The sequence below is a fragment of the Falco cherrug genome, chromosome 6 (assembly GCF_023634085.1).
Source record: "Falco cherrug isolate bFalChe1 chromosome 6, bFalChe1.pri, whole genome shotgun sequence".
NCBI classification, from domain to species: Eukaryota; Metazoa; Chordata; class Aves; order Falconiformes; family Falconidae; genus Falco; species Falco cherrug.
Genome location: NC_073702.1, coordinates 39675432 through 39693932, shown reverse-complemented (window position 1 = coordinate 39693932; position 18501 = coordinate 39675432). Strand labels below are relative to the sequence as shown.

Sequence of the window (18501 nt, the reverse complement as noted above, 5' to 3'; positions counted from 1 at the left end):
ATTTATTCTCTTGGTAGCAAGACAGATGTAAATTCTATCATTACAGATCCATCTCAATAAACATTTCAGAATCAAAACAGTCATTCTAGGAACATGCTGTAATCATCTCATTAAAAAAGGAAAGCTTTTTACCCCCAAAATATCTTCTACTAACAACGTTTTTCTGGATCTGGCTACATAAGCAGATACTGTAGTGCCATGTGCAATGGGCCCTGCAGGAATGAGCCGTGGTTGTCCTTCTTTAGCTCCTGGTGGTGTAAATACACACAGACTCTGGTCAGAAGGAGAGAGAAAAAAAAAAGAAAAAAAAAAAGAAAAAAAATCCAATTAGAAAGCATGGTTACTTTTGCAGAGTTACTGTGCTACCTATGTAGTGTAAAGGATTAAGTAGATAATGTAGAAAAACACAGCTTTTGACAATGAACAGTAGTTGGATAAACTCCACTTAACTGGTTTGAAATCTTAGTAAATCCTAGTCTAAAGTCACCCTTCAGGCAGTGGATAACTCTTCTGCTGAAGCCACTCATTGCTTATATCACAGTTGGATTGCGTTTATTTTGAACATAAGACTCGCAGATGAAAATATTACCTTATAAGAGAAAGATATTTTTTTTCTAGGATGCACTTATTTATTTCAATAGATAATACTCAAAAAGTAGAGATAATCTTTAAATGTCTTGTTTATCTCACCCCAAGGAAGGGTAATTTCAAATTTTTCCCAACACTATTTCCTGAAATCCAAGTGACAGCATTCATACCCTACACTAGAAGAAACATTATCTTACTTGCTGCCTACCTAAAACTCTCTTATTTGTTGAAACATCAGGTATGGTGACATTTAGATCATGAAACTCATCCAGAAACATCTGATAATTGTTATATAACAAAAAGACAAGTTAACACCACCAGAAAGAATGTGATTACAAATATTATTTTACAAAACCAAAATTAAACACACATATAAAGGTCGAACCTACAAACCCTTCTGTATGCCAAAACTCTTCAAATTTAAAATCTCATTCATTTTTGCTTGAAAAATAAAACTTTTATGGAACAGTAGAGTGCTGGAAAACAATGCCCTGTCACTTCAAAATTTTTATTCTTCCCCTCAGACAACCTGCAAAGTAGCAGTCTGTTGGTGACAACAGATTTTAAAGTCATAAAAACACAAGAAAACCCCAACCTGTCTCCAATGAAATCGTCAGGAACAGTTCATTTTACAAGCAAAATGTTTCATTTTCTATTTCATTTTTCTACCTTCATCTCATCACATCCCTTAGTTTATGTGTCTCCTAATGCTACAGGATCCCAAGGACTCAAAATTTTAAAGCATTTATAACTGTCACACCGTGTTCAGCATAGCAGAGCTATTACCCTCTAAACACAACGAGAATTTAGGCACATGAAGAATAAATGACATGGCAAAGGTTACACAAAGTGTTAGAATAGCAGGGATCAAATCTGTATTTCCAAGACTTCAGTTTAATGTCCTAAATTTCTTGACCCATCCCTCCTTATACATTCTTCATATTAGCACAACTAAAGGACCTGAAAGACTCACCTTCTATTGACAAATTGTGTTTTCTTACTTCCTGTAATCAATGATCCAATTTATTTCGCTGTTAAATTTGTAAGACCAGGAGTACACAGAGAGAGCTCTTGTAGTAACTCACTCTACTGCTAAATAGCTATATGATTTTAAATTAGGAACTTAAAGCATATGAATTAAGATGAATAATTTTAAGCAAAGATCCTTGCTAGGAAAACAGATTTTTAAAAGATTTTTATATTATTATTATTATTATGATTACTATATTTTATTACTATTAATTACATATATAATATCACAGATAGATGATAGTGCCACCACACAATGTATTACTAACATTCCTGGTAAGAATGGCCACATATTGTGCCACTCCTTTGTACTGATTAATTTTACTATCAGATTTTGCTTTCATTAGGGCTGCTATGAGGGTTAATTTGTCCAAGTTTCTGCAATAATAATGGTTATGTTGATTAATATTAATTACATCTAATCTGTCTCCTATGTTTATCATTCACAACGGTTTCTGTAACAGCACAATAGACAGAAACAGGTGCACAGGAATTCCAGATTCCAGTAGCTAGAATGCAGCATTGCCTTGAAAGACTGAACAAAGAGCTTCTAGTTTGTTCAAATAAGATTTCAGCTTAGGCTTAGCAATAAGCATGGAGCTTTGCAATGGAATTGTTAATATTTAAATATTACACCATTAAATGCATACTTAATTTCCTGCAGAAAAACACACACCAGAAAATCTAAAACAAACAAACAAAATCTATGTGTCTGATTCATTAAAAAGATTAAGTGAAATCTAGGCACTATGAAATCAATGGCAGTTCTCTTATTTGCTCTCCTAGACCCATGAGGTCAGTACCACTATAGCACCCAAGCACCTCACAATCTGTAACTATGCATTATTACAACTCTCCTGTAAGTCGGGTAGTGACACTGTCCTCACTTTATAGATGGAAACTACGATAAAAAATTTGTATTACTCCAATTACCATTTAAGTACAAACTTTGCACTATGGCTTAGAGCTAGAATCAGCCAAATGGATCACAAGGCAGAGAAAACTCAGGTGTGAAAGAAAGGAGACAGATTTCAGAGATTGATAGTTACCGATTTGGACCACATGAGATAGGGTAAATTACTAAACAGGGCCTGTTTTCTAGCACATAATATTAAAGACACAATTTGCATGTGAAAATTCAGCATCTATTCTCAGCTGTTGAAAATGAAGTGACGGTATGAGATGCACCCTCCCATAATTATCATTCCTTTGTTCTGCAAACATGCAAGGCACATTACAAAACCTCCTAAATAACTGAAAAAAAGAACGCACTGAAATGTTCAGAACCTAAGGAGATGCAATATAACACACCATATGTAGGTATTCCTGCAGCAATGAAGGTACCTTAGCTGTAATGGATTAACAACAATTTGGAAGAAGAAAGTTGGACTTCATGATGAGGAAAAAAAAGTTCAAGGAAAAGTACAGAATTCATAGCCAAAGCAAGTGTGAAGTCTGTACAGTGAAGTCTATCTAAGAAGAATCAGTAGTCCAATGGTTAGGGCATTTAATGAGATCAAAAGAAAAACACTCAAGTTTATGACAAAACCAGTAACTGAGTATTTGCCTTCTTCTTAAGCAGAAAGTCATGCAGTCTCAAAAAGTTCAGCATGTCAAGGAAGAGAGTTTTCCATCCAGTTATTAATTTGTTAATATTGTGATACAGATAAGAATTAAACTACCTTGAAAGAGAAAACAGGGCTGCCATATAGTCTTTCAGCTCTGACAAGTCATTTTGGCATATTTATTTCCTTTATCTCATGTAGCTGGAAAGAAAGATACTTCTTCCATGGTAGCTCTGCTGAACATTCACGGTATTTACTCCGTTTTGATGTCTTGCACTGTGGTACACGTGCATAAAAACCTGACATTTTCTGTTTATTCCGATCCCAAAACTTAAGCTTATTCTTCAAACCCATTTACAGCTTCTTTAAAGCATGGCCTTTAGCAGTGAAAGACACTGGGAAAGTCAGAATGCTTATTTTCCATATGGATTACAAGAATGCGCTACAAAAAAGAAAGCAACACACAAAAAAAAACCATATAAGAAAACTCATTAAATCAGTACATTGAATCTGTCAGAACCAACCTGCTCAATTTACAGAATAAAAAGCATCATTTATTCTTACTTTCTTATAATCTAATAAAGATACCTATAACTCTTAAATGAAAACTTAGTTTCGCAGTTACTTGCCTTCATAAGCTTCAGTTTCATGTTTTTACATGCACTTAAATAGTATGAAAAAGAATATTTTACATAACATATCCAAGAAAAGCACCCCAAGACCTGAAAAAAAGTACATTATTCTAATGAAACTGAAGCAACCACAGTCCACTATTTATTTAAATCAGTGTTCTGACAAAGTATTTTTTTAAAAAAATCAAAGAAGCTAGTAAAAGGGTTATGATATTAAGGGCATAGAAATAGTGAAATATGTTATCTTCACAAATATTTGACCTGCTATACTATATGCTTAGAAGAAAAAGACTTCCTATTAAAAAGTACTTTTATAGTAGGAACACTAAAAATATAATGTGTTCCATACTGAAAAAGTGGCTCATATTGCAGAGTGTTACAAAATGTAGGAGATTAAACACAATGTTTACAGTCTGAATTATGCAGTCTAAATAGTGGAATGAGTCAAATTAAATTAACAGGACACTGGAGACCAAAGTTGATCTCTCCAAAGATTAACACATTTATTCACACCATTCTTCTTACTTATTCTTAAGACATATTTCGTTCTTTATGCCAAGATAGCAATGTGTAATGCTTACCAAAGTAACTGTGTTATTTAAATTATGTGTATAAAATGTGCTCTTCCACACTGATTTCCTGAGTCATGCCCATAACTAAATATAAAACAATGCACAAATTTTCTCTTCTCAGAAACCGCTTCTCAAAACAAAATTCAAGAAAAAAAGATAAAATCAAATGGCTACTTTCAGCAGAAAACTAAGAACTCCTTCCACACATACATATTTTCCTCCAGAAAAGGCCTTGACTGGATCTTCAGTGGCCAAAACCCTGTGTTGACACTACACAGTGTTGCTGCCAAAAGTCTTTCCCGTTGTTTTTGCCAGCACAGTCTTTGCTGTGTCCTTGTGTTATCAGTTTGACTGGTAAACCCCTGTTGCTACCACCATGAAGTACTATTATGAATAACCATCCCTATATTACAAAAACCTCCTGGACCTTACTTCCAGTGATAAAAAAAGAGTTTTGCTGAAGCAATCCTATTCTGCTTCTTGTGGGAAACTACAGACCCCACTGCTAAGGGGTCAGTGATCAAAAATCTCTTCAAACTACCCAGTAGGTTCCAAATTTGCCACTATTCCTCCTGACTCTGTACAGGTAGAAAAGTGTGACTGTGCAAGGAGAGACCTCTGCCTAGACCTCAAACAACAACCCTTGATCTCCAAGGCCACATGACAATCTTACCTTGACTGTGCAGCACTATTGAAAAGAAAATTTTCTCATAACCATACATAAACTTCGATTAGTCCTTAAGCTTCTACAGTTCCACATTGACTTTATACATACACCTAATAAAGTTCCATGCCTGATGATACATTCCATGTATGATCAATTTAAATCCGAGTGAGTTTAAACACTTATCGCCAATTAAGGTTAGGGAAATTTCTCGAGTTTAGTTGGGGTTTTGTTAGCAAAGCTTTTGAATCCTAGAAGCCACCAATGGCAATGTCAACCGAACAAAATGCAGTAGAAACAAAAAAGCTGTGCTCTGCTCTACTACGGCATGTTACTGATGTAATCCCTGAGGCATCCCACAGACACAGCTTTAAGGGAATCTCTTTCATTACCACTGTCCAAACCCACTAGGTTTCTCACACCACCTATCCAGCTCACATTTCCTGTTTCTCCTTTTGCTTAAGAAAATACTTATAAAATAAAAGGTACTGTAGCAATAATAAAATTTGGGAGTCACCTACTCTCTTCTAAACATGAATAACTTCAGCATTCTTATAATTTGCAAATGCACATTCAAACGATCTTTCATCAGCTCAAAGAGTAGTTATAAATGTTCCCATGCAGACATCAGATACATTGTACACAGCTTTACAAGTAAATGAAGAAATGAATAGATTGGGCCCTTTCAAATTACTTGCATTTCTTTAGTGGGTTTGAATATTTTACTTCAAAAACTGACTAACAGTTAGGATTTTTGGTAATGACACTGAACAGTGATTAGTAATCAAAATTAGGAACCAGTGGATTTTCAACCACAATTTAAAACTATATAGTCAACAAAAAAGGAAATATGAGAACACAAACTCTCATAATTTACCAAATACTATACTGACAACTCACAACGCAGTAAAATGAAAAGGTTGAAGACACAGCACGATGCCTGCGCACTGCTCACAGTATCTTTCGGTGCTACAACCATTGGCACTGAGAATGTAAGTCAGTATCAGAAACAAACATGAATAGCTCTTTACCAACACTGCGATGTCACTGTCTGTCTCCTGGCAAAAGTCAAGTAATACACAACATCCGGTGTAGACTGAGAGTTAGATATCTCTATTGCTGACAAGGGAGAAGACAACCAAGATGGGAGAGTCACTTGGTTTGATAAACTACCAAAAGAGCAAACATTGGCTTGGAAAGCAAATCCTTCACAAGGCTTCAGGTTCATGCATTCTGGCACCGAGCAGCCCATGGCATCCTGCAGTTCCCTATTTTGATCTGTTTCCCCTCCTTCCCGCCAGACAGAATCTCCTTACCTACATCAAGCTCAACTACCCTATTACCAACAAGTTCCATGTGGTGATGGACTTCTTTCTTTATATGTAGTTAGGCAGGGCAACACTGAAGTCTGACACCAGAAACTTCCTATACCTTGTTGGAACCTCAGAACACACAAGGTGCTGCCTTTCCTGCCTTCTGTGTCATGACAGATTGTTCCAGCTGGGCCCCAAATCTTCAGAATTATTCCTTCCCTCCTAGTTTAATCTCTTAATTCACTATGATAAAGTCTCCAACCAAAGAAACCCACCACCTCTATTTACTGTGGCTGACGCTAACATAGTGTGGCTTTGAATCCACTAATGGCTTTATCTCGACCACAGAGAGCAAGAGGTGCTTTAAAAAACCAAACTGAAATAAAATAGAAAGTCCAAAACAAATGACAACCATAACAAACGTTCAACCACTGGTAAACACAGACAAATGTAAGAAAATTCATCATTCCATATTTCATAGGTACTTTAGGTGTAGGTATATCTATATTACAGTACAGATATGGTAATCTTTAAAGTCTTCCGAAAATGCTAATATATTAACAAGTCTTCCAGTCCACAGGAATGCAGAATGATGTACACTGTAATCAGTTCTTGAGGGATATTAACATTACAGTATTCTCAATTCACAGCTGAACACACAAACTTGGCTTTCAGATACATAACAAAATTAGTATGTAACCAATAAAATATAATACCATGGGTTTTGGTGCTCTTTTCTTGGTGCCATGCACACAGTCTGTTGAAATTACTGAGTAATTTATCTTGAACTTCTTTTATGGTGGCTGAAAAAACTCTCATTATTCCTCTGTTATAACAACTAAGAGCACGCACGTGAAGAATTACTGATGCTCATCTTGTCATGCTGTCGTAACTTGGCCCCACAGTTGGTCTTTCTAGTGAAAATCTAATGCTTAACAGAGGAAGCAGATTAAAATCCCAATAAAAGAAAATATTAGGAATAGCAGCTGAGGTCTTGTAACACAATACCATCAGCACCTCCTGACAGATATTCTTACAGTGATAAGAAAGGACCTATAGTTTCCACGTGCTTTCAGGCTTTGGTTCTAATGCTGGAAAGGTCAACTACAGGTGTAATTGATGCTATTTTTCTAGTGGCAGTTGGTACATTACCCATGGGAATCTGGCACAACACCAAATCTCAACCCACTAGGCTAGATTTGGCTAGAAACCATTCAACTAACTATATAAAATTTGCCAGGGCTGGATTTGAACTGAAAACATGTACGGCTTGCCATTTCAAACTGTTTGCTGCTTCTTTTTTTTATAATACCCCCTATAACTAGAGCAAATACCAATATGCAATCATAAACTGCTTTTTCTAAAATTTCTTTGCAGAAAAGAGATCTGGATAAGAATAATCAGGTTTAATGATTAGAATGAGGATTAAAGTACACACGTGACAAGCATACTGCTGACAAACCATTCTGGTGGTAAAGGCAACTGGATCCTGATATAGTTTCTTCCACAGTGAATTTTGCTGCCAAAACTAGCCCTAAAAATGCTTAATGGAAAATCATTTAATATTCCACAGTCATTAACTGAAAGCCTTAATACTAAAGCATTGCTATACAACTTGATGCTTAGTAAAAAAAAGATTAAAGAGAAATGGGAATTATGCAAGTTGATATTAAGTGAGCTTAATGTTTTTTCCTGCTCACGCCCTTTTCTGTTCAGTAACAATAGATTTTTGCTCTTAGTAAAGGATGTAACAACCTATATGTCAGACCACACAGCCTAATGATAAAATTATTTGCAGACAGGTATAAAGGCTGTGTCCTAAGAACAGTTTTTTGCAGGAATAAAACTCAGCACAATGAGCAAGGGTGACCAAGAAAACCAAAGACATAGAACTGGTTTGGAAAGTATCCATAGGCAAAATACTGGATTTCTGAACTGGCTAAGTTGAAGCAATAGGCCAATACTACCATGCTAATTGTCTACAGCTCTTTGCAATTTTATGTCCTGGGTTTAAACACAAGTGCAGGCATCCTACTACCTGAAACATATAGGGATTAAAATAAATAAATAAATAAATAAAAGAAGAAAAATAAACAAACCACAAACTAGAAACTTATTATTTCTTTTTTGATAACTGACAGTGTACATGATTTGCATTTTTAAACTACATTGTACATACAAATGTTGCATGCTTGTGAAGTGAAGATGATGCACTTATAAACTGTAAAACAGCTAGTAGTTTTGGAGGGTTTTTTTAATGATTTCATCCTTCTAAATGGTATCAATTTCTAACTGTGCTGTGTTCCTGGAAACTTTCCAGCTGATTTACAGAACTGAAAAAAAACCACAAGAGTTATACCAGTTTATTGACACAGAAAACTAAGCTGACATACCTCTCTTTCATCCCTTCTGTTTTAAGGCATGGTCAGCTAAACATTTTTCTGAAATATGTTTGTCCAGACAGTACCCAACCACCTCCAAGAATGAGGATCCCTGAACTTTGAAAAGCAACACACAGGTATGGAGAAGAGAGATTCCCTACCTCTCTGCCTTATCCAGGCATGTCTTCATCCCTCAACTTTCTTTTCTTTAGAACAAGCAATACCAGTTTCTTTTGTTTCCTGACCATTCTCCCTGCTCTCTCCTGGCCTCACTTCAGCTCTTCCAATCCTTATTTAAAAGTTCAGTGCTTAAACCAGACATTACTCCACCTGAGACCTTAGCAGTGGACAGAGGAATGGGAAAATTACTTTACATGAAGGCTAGATTTCTGCTTTTGCTACGTACAATGGTGGGTTGGTTTTGGGTTTTGGGGTTTTTTTGTTTTGGTTTGGTTTTGTTGTTGGTGGTGGTGGGTTTTTGGGGGGTTTTATGCTACAGCAATGATATTGCTGATTCAAGTTTACTTTCAAATTCTCTGCAGAATCTTTCTCAAAGTCATCAGCTGCCCTACACAGAGAGAGGCAATCTATGGAGACACCAGCACTTGTCCTCACTGAATCACCAGCCAGTTTCTTCAGACCATTTTCCCAAGATCATTTTGACTTCTAACCCTTCTCTACAAACACATCTGCAGTCCTTCCCAATATCCTGTCATATGCACGTTTAATAAGCCTATATTCTTCCTTCACCCAATGCATTAATGAATACACTGAGCAAAACCAGATCCAGGATCAATCCTTGAGGATTTATGCAAAATGCCCTCCCATTCTGACAGTGAACCACAAACAACTAGTCTCTGTAGTTTTCTAACCAGTTTTGCATTCTACTACCTACAGTACATTCATCATGACCATATTCCACAAGTCCATTTCACTAAAATATATCAACATTTATTTATCCATTTTTTTTCAGTTTGATAATTTATTGACTCAAAGTTAAACTCACACACCGTTACTCCTCCATATCTTTCCCTCTGTGCTGAGTATCACTATTCACTGGCACATAAGAAAACAACATATTTCCTCTACCTTATATAGAAAAAGAGTACATGTTAGAATTGATTCAAGGATAGAGACTAAAATTTTCTAAATTGACTTGTAGCTAGAAGGGTTTCACCTGGAAACATATTTAAAAGACTCAAATTTCAGAGAAGCTGTCTACACATTCAAAATAATGTGCCTTAGCCTGGCACAAAAACCTGAGGCAGTTAGCAAACAGTAGATGTTTTTATCTTGTTTAATAATTCAAATCACCCACCCCACAAATTCACTAGATGGCACTGCACATCAAGCTGCAACAATTTCTGCATGACCAGAAAGTCTAGAATAGCTTAATAAAATACACTTTGAGGCACAGAATATGTGCACAAATTTGTTAGGTCACGTAATTATTTCTTACCATATCTATTGGAAACTTCTACCTGAAGTAAGGATGATCTGTCAACACAATCTGCAGTTTCAGGAACTAAGTAACACTCACAAGACCTAATAAAAGCTACTTTAAGTGTATGCCTATTAAATCCGAGGTCATACATCTTTACGTAGGAATCACAATGTAATCATGAAGTGAATTACTGACACAAGTAAGGACTATATACAAGATGGATCTGAAGAATCAGGTAATGTAATAATAAATAAGAAACTCTGTAGCTGTGATCAGTATTTTAGAAATATTGCCTTGTAAAGATGTCAGCTTACAGGCTTAAATCCATACCCAGCTAGCATGGAACTTTGGCAATTGATTTACATGCACCCCATCCAATATGAGGATTTCAGTAAATCCTTTAAGTCACCTGTGAAGAAGTTATTCAATTAAGGTCATAAGATAAGAATTATGAAGTATATATTCATAACCATAAGGAATAAAACACAAAACTGAAATAAAGTCAAGTCCTTTGCTGGAGACATTTGAAACATTCCTGTTTGATTTAGAAGTGTTTCTGATGTCTGACATATAGTGTTTGCAAAATGGATGTTACATACCTCAAGAATAAATCATTTAATTTACATAACTGCATGAACCCATGGACAAAGATGATTTTCTAGATATGGAGAAAGTTCAAGAACCAGGGGCAGTATGGGCACAGGTATGTTCAGATCACTTGACCCTGAATAGGAAGTTACATTTTGTCTAGTAACTGAGTATTTTGCACTGCATTCCACCTTATACACAAGTGGTGTTCCCCAGGGCTCAGTACTGGGGCCAGTCCTCTTTAATGTCTTTATGGACAATCTGGATGAGGGGATCGAGCGCACCCTCAGTAAGTTTGCAGACAACACCAAGCTGGGGGGAGTGTTGACCTGCCTGAGGGCAGGAAGGCTCTGCAGGGGGGTCTGGACAGGCTGGGCTGATGGGCCGAGGCCAATTGTATGAGGTTCAAGAAGGACAAGTGCTGGGTCCTGCACTTGGGTCACACCAACCCCACACAACCCTAAAGGCTTGGTGATGAGCAGCTGGAAAGCTGCCTGGTGGGAAAGGATCTGAGGGTGCTGGTTGACAGCCAGCTGAGCATGAGCCAGCAGTGTGCCCAGGTGGCCAAGGTGGCCAACAGCATCCTGGCTGGTATCTGAAACAGTGTGGCCAGCAGGACAAGGGAAGTGATTGTCCCCCTGTACTGGGCATCGGTGAAGCCACACCTCAAATTCTACGGTCAGCTTTGGGCCCCTCACTTCAGGAGGGATGTAGAGGTGCTGGAGCGTGTCCAGAGACGGGCGATGGAGCTGGTGAAGAGTCTGGAGCACAAGTCTGATGAGGGGCGGCTGAGGGAACTGGGGATGTTTAGCCTGGAGAGGAGGAGGCTCAGGGGGGACCTTATCGCTCTCTACAACCACCTGAAAGGAGCCTGTTGGCAGGTGGGGGTCAGTCTCTTTTCCCAGATAACAGGAGACAGGACAAGATGAAATGGCCTCAAGTTATCCAGGGGAGGTTTAGATTGGATATTAGGAAAAATATTTTCACTGAAAGGGTGGTCAAACATTGGAAGAGGCTGCCCAGGGAAGTGGCAGAATCACCATCCCTGGTGGTGTTTAATAAACACGTAAATGCAGTGCTTAGGGACATGGTTTAGTGGTGGACTTGACAGTCCTGGGTTAATGGGTGGACTTCATGACCTTAATCTTTTCCAGCCTAAATGATTCTGTGATTCTAAATAGAGCATATGCAAAAGCAGGTTCTGATACACAGGGCAACTTTATGTGGAAGGAAGGAAGGAGTTGGGCATGCGAGTGGTACTTTTGGGGGCAACCAGTTGAAAAGCAGAATCATATTATCAGAAGAGAAGCGCTACAAGTGCTAGTGCCCCCAGGCAATCTGAACAACCAGAAGGTTGCTAAAACAACTGAAATGGCCACACTCATTCTAGCGCCAATTTTGAGTAATACAGAAATGCACTGTAACCTGCAATTGGTGTGGATCTTCCATTTCAAGCAAATTCACCCAAGTAAAGATCCTGAAGGCATTTGATCTCACCTGTCATCCAGAAGTTACCTTTTCCTTATGCTGTTATCCAAATCTAATACAAGTCAAGTTATAGTTCAGTAAATTTCAACAGAGAGAAAAAAAATAAGGCCATAAAGAAACTTTATATATAGACAGGTATTTTAACAAACGCACATTTGTGCTGTTATACTCCAAAGAATTTTTTTCTAAAACAAGGTTCTCCTTTAAAGGCCAGTGTTTCATCTATGTTTTGTAAAAAGAAAAGGACAAGCTAATCTAGTTTTTCTTCACATTAAACAAATTTTCTTCAAGTTCTAATATAATTTTCATGTAAGGGAAGTGCCATCTATATTTAAAAAAGAAAGATTTAAAATGAATTCTTAGTATCCCATGGGAAAAAAAAAAAAAAGCAATGATAAGGCAATTCTCTCAGTATTAAAAAATAACAGCTCACAGTATGGAGTAATCATCTGCTGCTTTTCATTTCACAAATACCTATAATTTCTGTAAAAGGAAGGTATCTTCTATCCTAATTAGAAACTTACTTTTTAATTAAGGCTAAAGGTAGTTATGGAAATCTCATATTGCAAAAATGCTCTTTAACTGAGATTAACTCATGTCAAGATTCTCAGATTCTGATTTCTTTAAGCAGGCACAACACATACTTACAGCAGGAGCTGAAATTGAGTTAATGCTTTTGCTTCAGTTTTGATCCCAAGTTCCCTTATAGAATACAGTCAGAACTCACATTACTAAACATTACGAAACCATTTAGGAGAAAGTAGGTATCTACTTATTAAAAGGATTCTTCCATTTTTACACAATCCCCTCCAGCACCTAATTCTCAAAAAGACACATACTCCAGAAAAGCTGTATTCAGGCACAAAGTATTTCTCTGAAAGCATGGTGGAAATAACTATTACCTCAGGTCTAGTTCTGAAACACAAGGATGCTTACCAGATAAATACAAGCAGTTTTATGTATATTTCTTAAGCTAAGAAACAAAAAGCCAAATGATGGGGAAAAAAAAAAAAAAAAAAAAGGATAAGAAAGAATAATCTTGCTGTATTTGTGATACTGAAGTCACAAACCAAGCACCAAAAACTTTAAGCCACTAAAAACCAGAAGGCATTCTTCAACATGTGGCCACAGCTGTTTGGCAGTTATCTTGTCCAGGCTAATGACATGGGGGTTTATAATTTTTGAAACTTCACCATAAAGCATTAGTTCCTTTCTGCCAATTATGCTATAAAGAATCATTTGTTCCTATTTTAAAATGATATTTAATAAACACAAATAAAAATAAATGGCTGGTATTTGCTGGACAATGGTTAATCTCACTTGGACACATCCTTTAACTTAAATATTCAGAAGACCAAGATATTTAAATTAATTTTCAGTAATAATTTCTTAGAAAAAGTAGGCTAATGCATTACCATTCAGTTACATGACTACAAACATGAGTCTGGCCCAAAGCCCACTAATGTGAATGGAAAATGTTGCACCAACTTCAAAGGACTTGGGGTCAGTCCCTATAATAACTACATGAAGAACATTCCATTTTGGGAGATGCAGCTACATAGTAGTGGTTAATAAAGTCAATGTGTGTTTTTAGTGGTTGGAACTTTTTTCAGGAAAGAGTTATACTGAGAAGCAAATAGATTAAATTGCCTAATAGGCTGTTTAAAAAAAAAAAAAAACAAGAAAAGAACAAAAAAACTAAAAAGGAAACAAAAACAAAAAAAAAAAATCCCAGAAGGTCATAAAGTGCCCATGCCCTCAAGGCATCAGAAGACTGGGAGGAACCCCGTATTATGCCATACTAATAGGAGTAACCTCACCATCACAGGAATTCTCTAGGTCTTCAGCTGTAACATTAATTTTACTGTAATCTTTTAGAAGGCATTTAGCGATGAACATGCTCAGCTGGCATGCAGTTACTGCCACTGTAGCTGGCCAGCACTGTGCATTCAGAACGGATGGCTGCACCTCCTGCAAGCTTCTGCCTTTGGCAGCAGGAGGAAGCTCTTCAACGACCATGTGCATCACCCCCCACCCATGACAGTGGATGCTGTCATCTACTAATGAGAACCAATGATTGTATTCATGAAGGATGAACAACACATTACATAAATTACACCCCTCAGTGAAAGGGTTATTAAAAAATATATGCTATTTACATACTTCTACATAATGCATTCAGAGCAGACCCAATTTCTGAATAATAAAAATGGGTTATCTTTACTATATGAAATAATTATTAAATGACAAAAAAAGCAAAATCCATTTCCATTCCTTTTAGGAAACTTTTATACGGGTCTTCTTCCACATCTTTCAAATGAGACACTATCTTTTTGAGTGAGTAAAAAATATTCTCAGGCAAGGCTCAAGTCACCTGTAGGTTTGTACAACTTAATTTCTGTTTCAATTATTTAAAAAATGTAATTCTTTCCCTTTTCTGAATTCAGTTGTTTCACAAAGAGCAAAGGAAATTGGCAAATGGACTATACAAAAATAAACTATTAAAACTGGCTGTGTACATAAGGAAACAAAAACAAAGAGAAAAATATTTTCCTCTCTAGTCATTTTTCAGTAAGAAGAATTTAACTTGTTTCTTAAACCAATGAAAGACATAACATTTCTGACAAATTGTGATTTTTAAGTTGATGGAACTGACCAGTATAAACTGCATTTCCTTCTTGGTAGCCATTTGAATTAACTACAAAACCTTGTATAATGGTAATTGTACAAATTATTTGGGACAAAAATGTAATGTGTTCTAAATGACAAATAACAGAACAGCAAATATTGGACTCACTGTTATTCCAATTATTACATCACAAGCTACTTTCATTCATAAATTTTAAATGTAAAATTTATTTTATGCTAATTAAAATCTACATCTGAAATTTACATTAGCTCACTATTAATTTGCAGGTGACAGTTAAAAGAAGACCTGATAATATTTTTTTTAAATAATCACAGGGATAACTAGGTGAAAAATATAGGCTATGCAGAGAGTAAATTCAAGTTGTTTTCTGTTTGATAAAGACAATTAATAATGAGGCTAAATCACAAGTTAAGTTGCTACAGTCAGAGAAACAACAGCAATACTGCCAAATCTTGAAAAAAAAATTTAAATAATAAATTAAAACGCCAAGGATCTAAATGCAGGAACCATTTTTTCATTACCACTATGTTCAACAAACTTTTATTTTGCAGAAATAAAGATAACATAAAGGTAATATGCAGCACTCAGGCAATATTTCCTGCTAAATGACATGCAAAGTAAAATCAAAATGTCATTGTCAAATTGGAAAATGCACATGTAACTGTACAGAAAATCAGCATCTTAATCCAGTATACTTACATTATTGCATTCTCCCAGGAAATATAGTGCAAATCCATCAGCTTTTGTAGCTGCCAAAGCAATAAAAAAAAAAAAAAAAAAAAGAAATAATTGTACTCACAGGGGGAAATTGAACTGACACAAGATCTTTGGGGTGAAACCACAGATTCACTTCCACTTAGGACAAACATCAAAAGTTCTAAAAGTGAAGGTCTACTGCTGTGTCCCTTGACACTTCCCAGACTCTACAAAGCTAGAGATAGGAGGTATTTCTTGTTTTCTCCATTGTCATTTACCACATTCTAGGATTCTAGAAAATTAGAAACCATCTCTTTATACATCTTATTCTGAGGCCTAATGTCTGTAAATTCAAATTAATTCATATGACAGTATAGAAATAACATAAGGATATGTATTTACAATATAATCAGCCAGATAACATCATAAATTCTGAGTAAAATAAATACCATTCGTAGATGGTTAGCTATGTTTGTCCCTGCCTTGATAGAAAATGATGAAAAATAGCAAAAATAAAGTGTTGTAAATATTGCCATAAAAATGTTTCAAAACAAACTTCCTGTTTTCTGCACCTGCTCCATATTAAAAACACTGACGCTACCCAGAAAGTTTATACTTGTCAGATTTCTGCCAGATTCAGATTGCTGTATGAAACAGGGTAAAGTCAAATTCCTTAAACTCCCAAAAGTTTGAAGCCAACCAACCATCACAACTTATTGCTAAAATAAAAACTCTCAAAATCAGAAGAGGATACAGCAGGCAACGTTTTTTACTTCACTTTACACAACAGACATTAATACTGTAAGTCTGTCTGTCTTCCTAACAGTTAATAAACATTCTAACCAGTAAATGTACATATCTGATACCCATTTTTTCTATGAATGAAAACAATAATTCATTTAGTACATTTCAGGGGAGTGAATATACTTGTGTGCAATCAAATCAATTGACTTTGTGCATTTCTTCAGCAAAACAAAAAAAATTGCACTGTGTAGTTATTTGCTTATTGTCAACTGTGTAACACCAAGGAGAGTTCATGGCATTTGCATTCAGATTTTAAATCCTTCAGCTTTACGTAAGTACGTAAGCATATTGAGTTATGAGGCAAACGAGCACTGTAAAGGAAATTTTAAACATATAATCTCATCTGCTTTACAAAAGAAAACAAATAACTGTAAAAGATTAACAGACCCTGCCTCCTATAGTTTCTCACTTGCTGTGTATTAACAAAATACAGTCTGATTTGCTGTGAGCTGGACACTGATATCCAAATAAACACTTAAACAAAATCAGTAAACAGAAGTGATCCTTTTAAAAAAACGTGTATATAAACCAGAACTATTAGTCATCATTAAAAAATGATGAAGTAGCAGGGATTGTAAAACCTTTCCAAAGAGCTGACTGAAATCTATACTGGACAAAGCTACTGATACTTCCTATTGAAGTCTGAGTACATCCACCCTGGTTATAAAGATGCCAAATTACACTTTACTGTTAGTAGGATTTTTTTTGTTGTTGTTTTTATTTTTAAATTTTTGATCATGTATAGTGTTTTCTTACCACAAAAGGTACTTACATTATAACCATTTTTTCCTATCTAAACAACTAAATGTAATTTGAGATCACACAAAAGTTCTGCCCTTTCAGTAGCATCTCAGTTTTCTTTCAAAAGGAGTTCAAGTATGCAGTGATACTACTGATAGGTTTTTTTGTTTGTTTGTTTTTTTGGTTTGTGTTTTGTTTTTTTTTTTTACTTTCAGTGTTGACATTGCAACACCATCATGACCAGAATAGTCTATTCTTTGGCTCATTTAATAGGGGACTCTGATTTTGCAACTGGATACTCAAAAATGAAATACACTCAAGTGCAGTCAGGGATTCGCTGAGGGACAGAAGGCAAAGTAATTTCATACTGAGACAACATCCAAAGAAAACACTGTTATCCCTCAATACCTGTCTTTATTAATTAAACCACATAAGAAATGTGCTGTGTAAGTAACAACTCAGAGACATCTACTCTCTTTCTTACCTATTTTAATGATGCTGCTCAGTTCATACAGAAGTAGTTGGTTATCTCCTCCTGTATCCAGGCGTTGTTCTATGTAGCTGTTCAATTCGTACACTACACCTTGCATATTCGTATCCTGGTACTACGGAAGCAAAGATGAGGAGAACATTTTTAGAATAACTCTGATTTATTTTGCAGATTTTATACATGTAAATTCACTACAAATAGTAAATTGAGATTTTTATACCACATCAATCGTGACTGTCCTAATCCAGCTGCCTGAAGAACTGAGTCACTGCCAAGCAAAAGGCACAGCGCTCCACTCTATGATCCATTAGATAGTTGTTCAAAGTGTCCTGAGTACGCCACTATGCAATTAATAATCACCTAAACTTGTCCAAGGTCACACGACAGTGCCTCAAGAAGGAATTGAGAGATGTGACAATTATAAGGTAAGTAATCTTCAATCCCTCCTTTTCAGCTCCTACTCCACCACAAAAGGAGGCAACTCGCTGCCTTTGCCAGCATCTCCCACCTCAACTTCATGAACCAAAAGACAAAACTGTGCCAATCACCAGAGCTTTGAGGTGTAGCTCAAGGCACTCAGCCTTCCAAATACAGCAGCAGTTATCACCAACAGACTGAAGAACAGAAATCGCGTGAGTCAAAATCATGCTAGCTGCTGTGGCCTAACAGGAACTTGCTTCAACTGAAGACAGCAGACAAAGCCAGAAAGACATTATAAATCAGTTTGGATATTTAGATGCGAGCAATGGGGTGCTGGCTGCTGGTATGATGAAACAGCAGGGCGTAGCTAAAACTTCCTAGGAAAGGAGATGCAGCCTCCCTTCAGGGGCCCAGCTGCATTTGGTTATCTGGTTCC

General features: G+C 36.3%; 1 protein-coding gene across 1 annotated transcript in view; it reads right to left on the bottom strand.

The window, feature by feature from the left end:
• PDE10A (phosphodiesterase 10A) overlaps positions 1–18501 on the bottom strand; it is a 194381-nt gene that overhangs the window by 49946 nt on the left and 125934 nt on the right. The window contains exons 4-6 of the mRNA XM_005443108.4: positions 17640–17760; positions 15614–15663; positions 133–273 (exon numbers count right to left, since the gene is read on the bottom strand). Of these exons, the coding sequence (XP_005443165.2) occupies positions 133–273; positions 15614–15663; positions 17640–17760 (312 nt within the window). The remainder of the gene's footprint in view (positions 1–132; positions 274–15613; positions 15664–17639; positions 17761–18501) is intronic.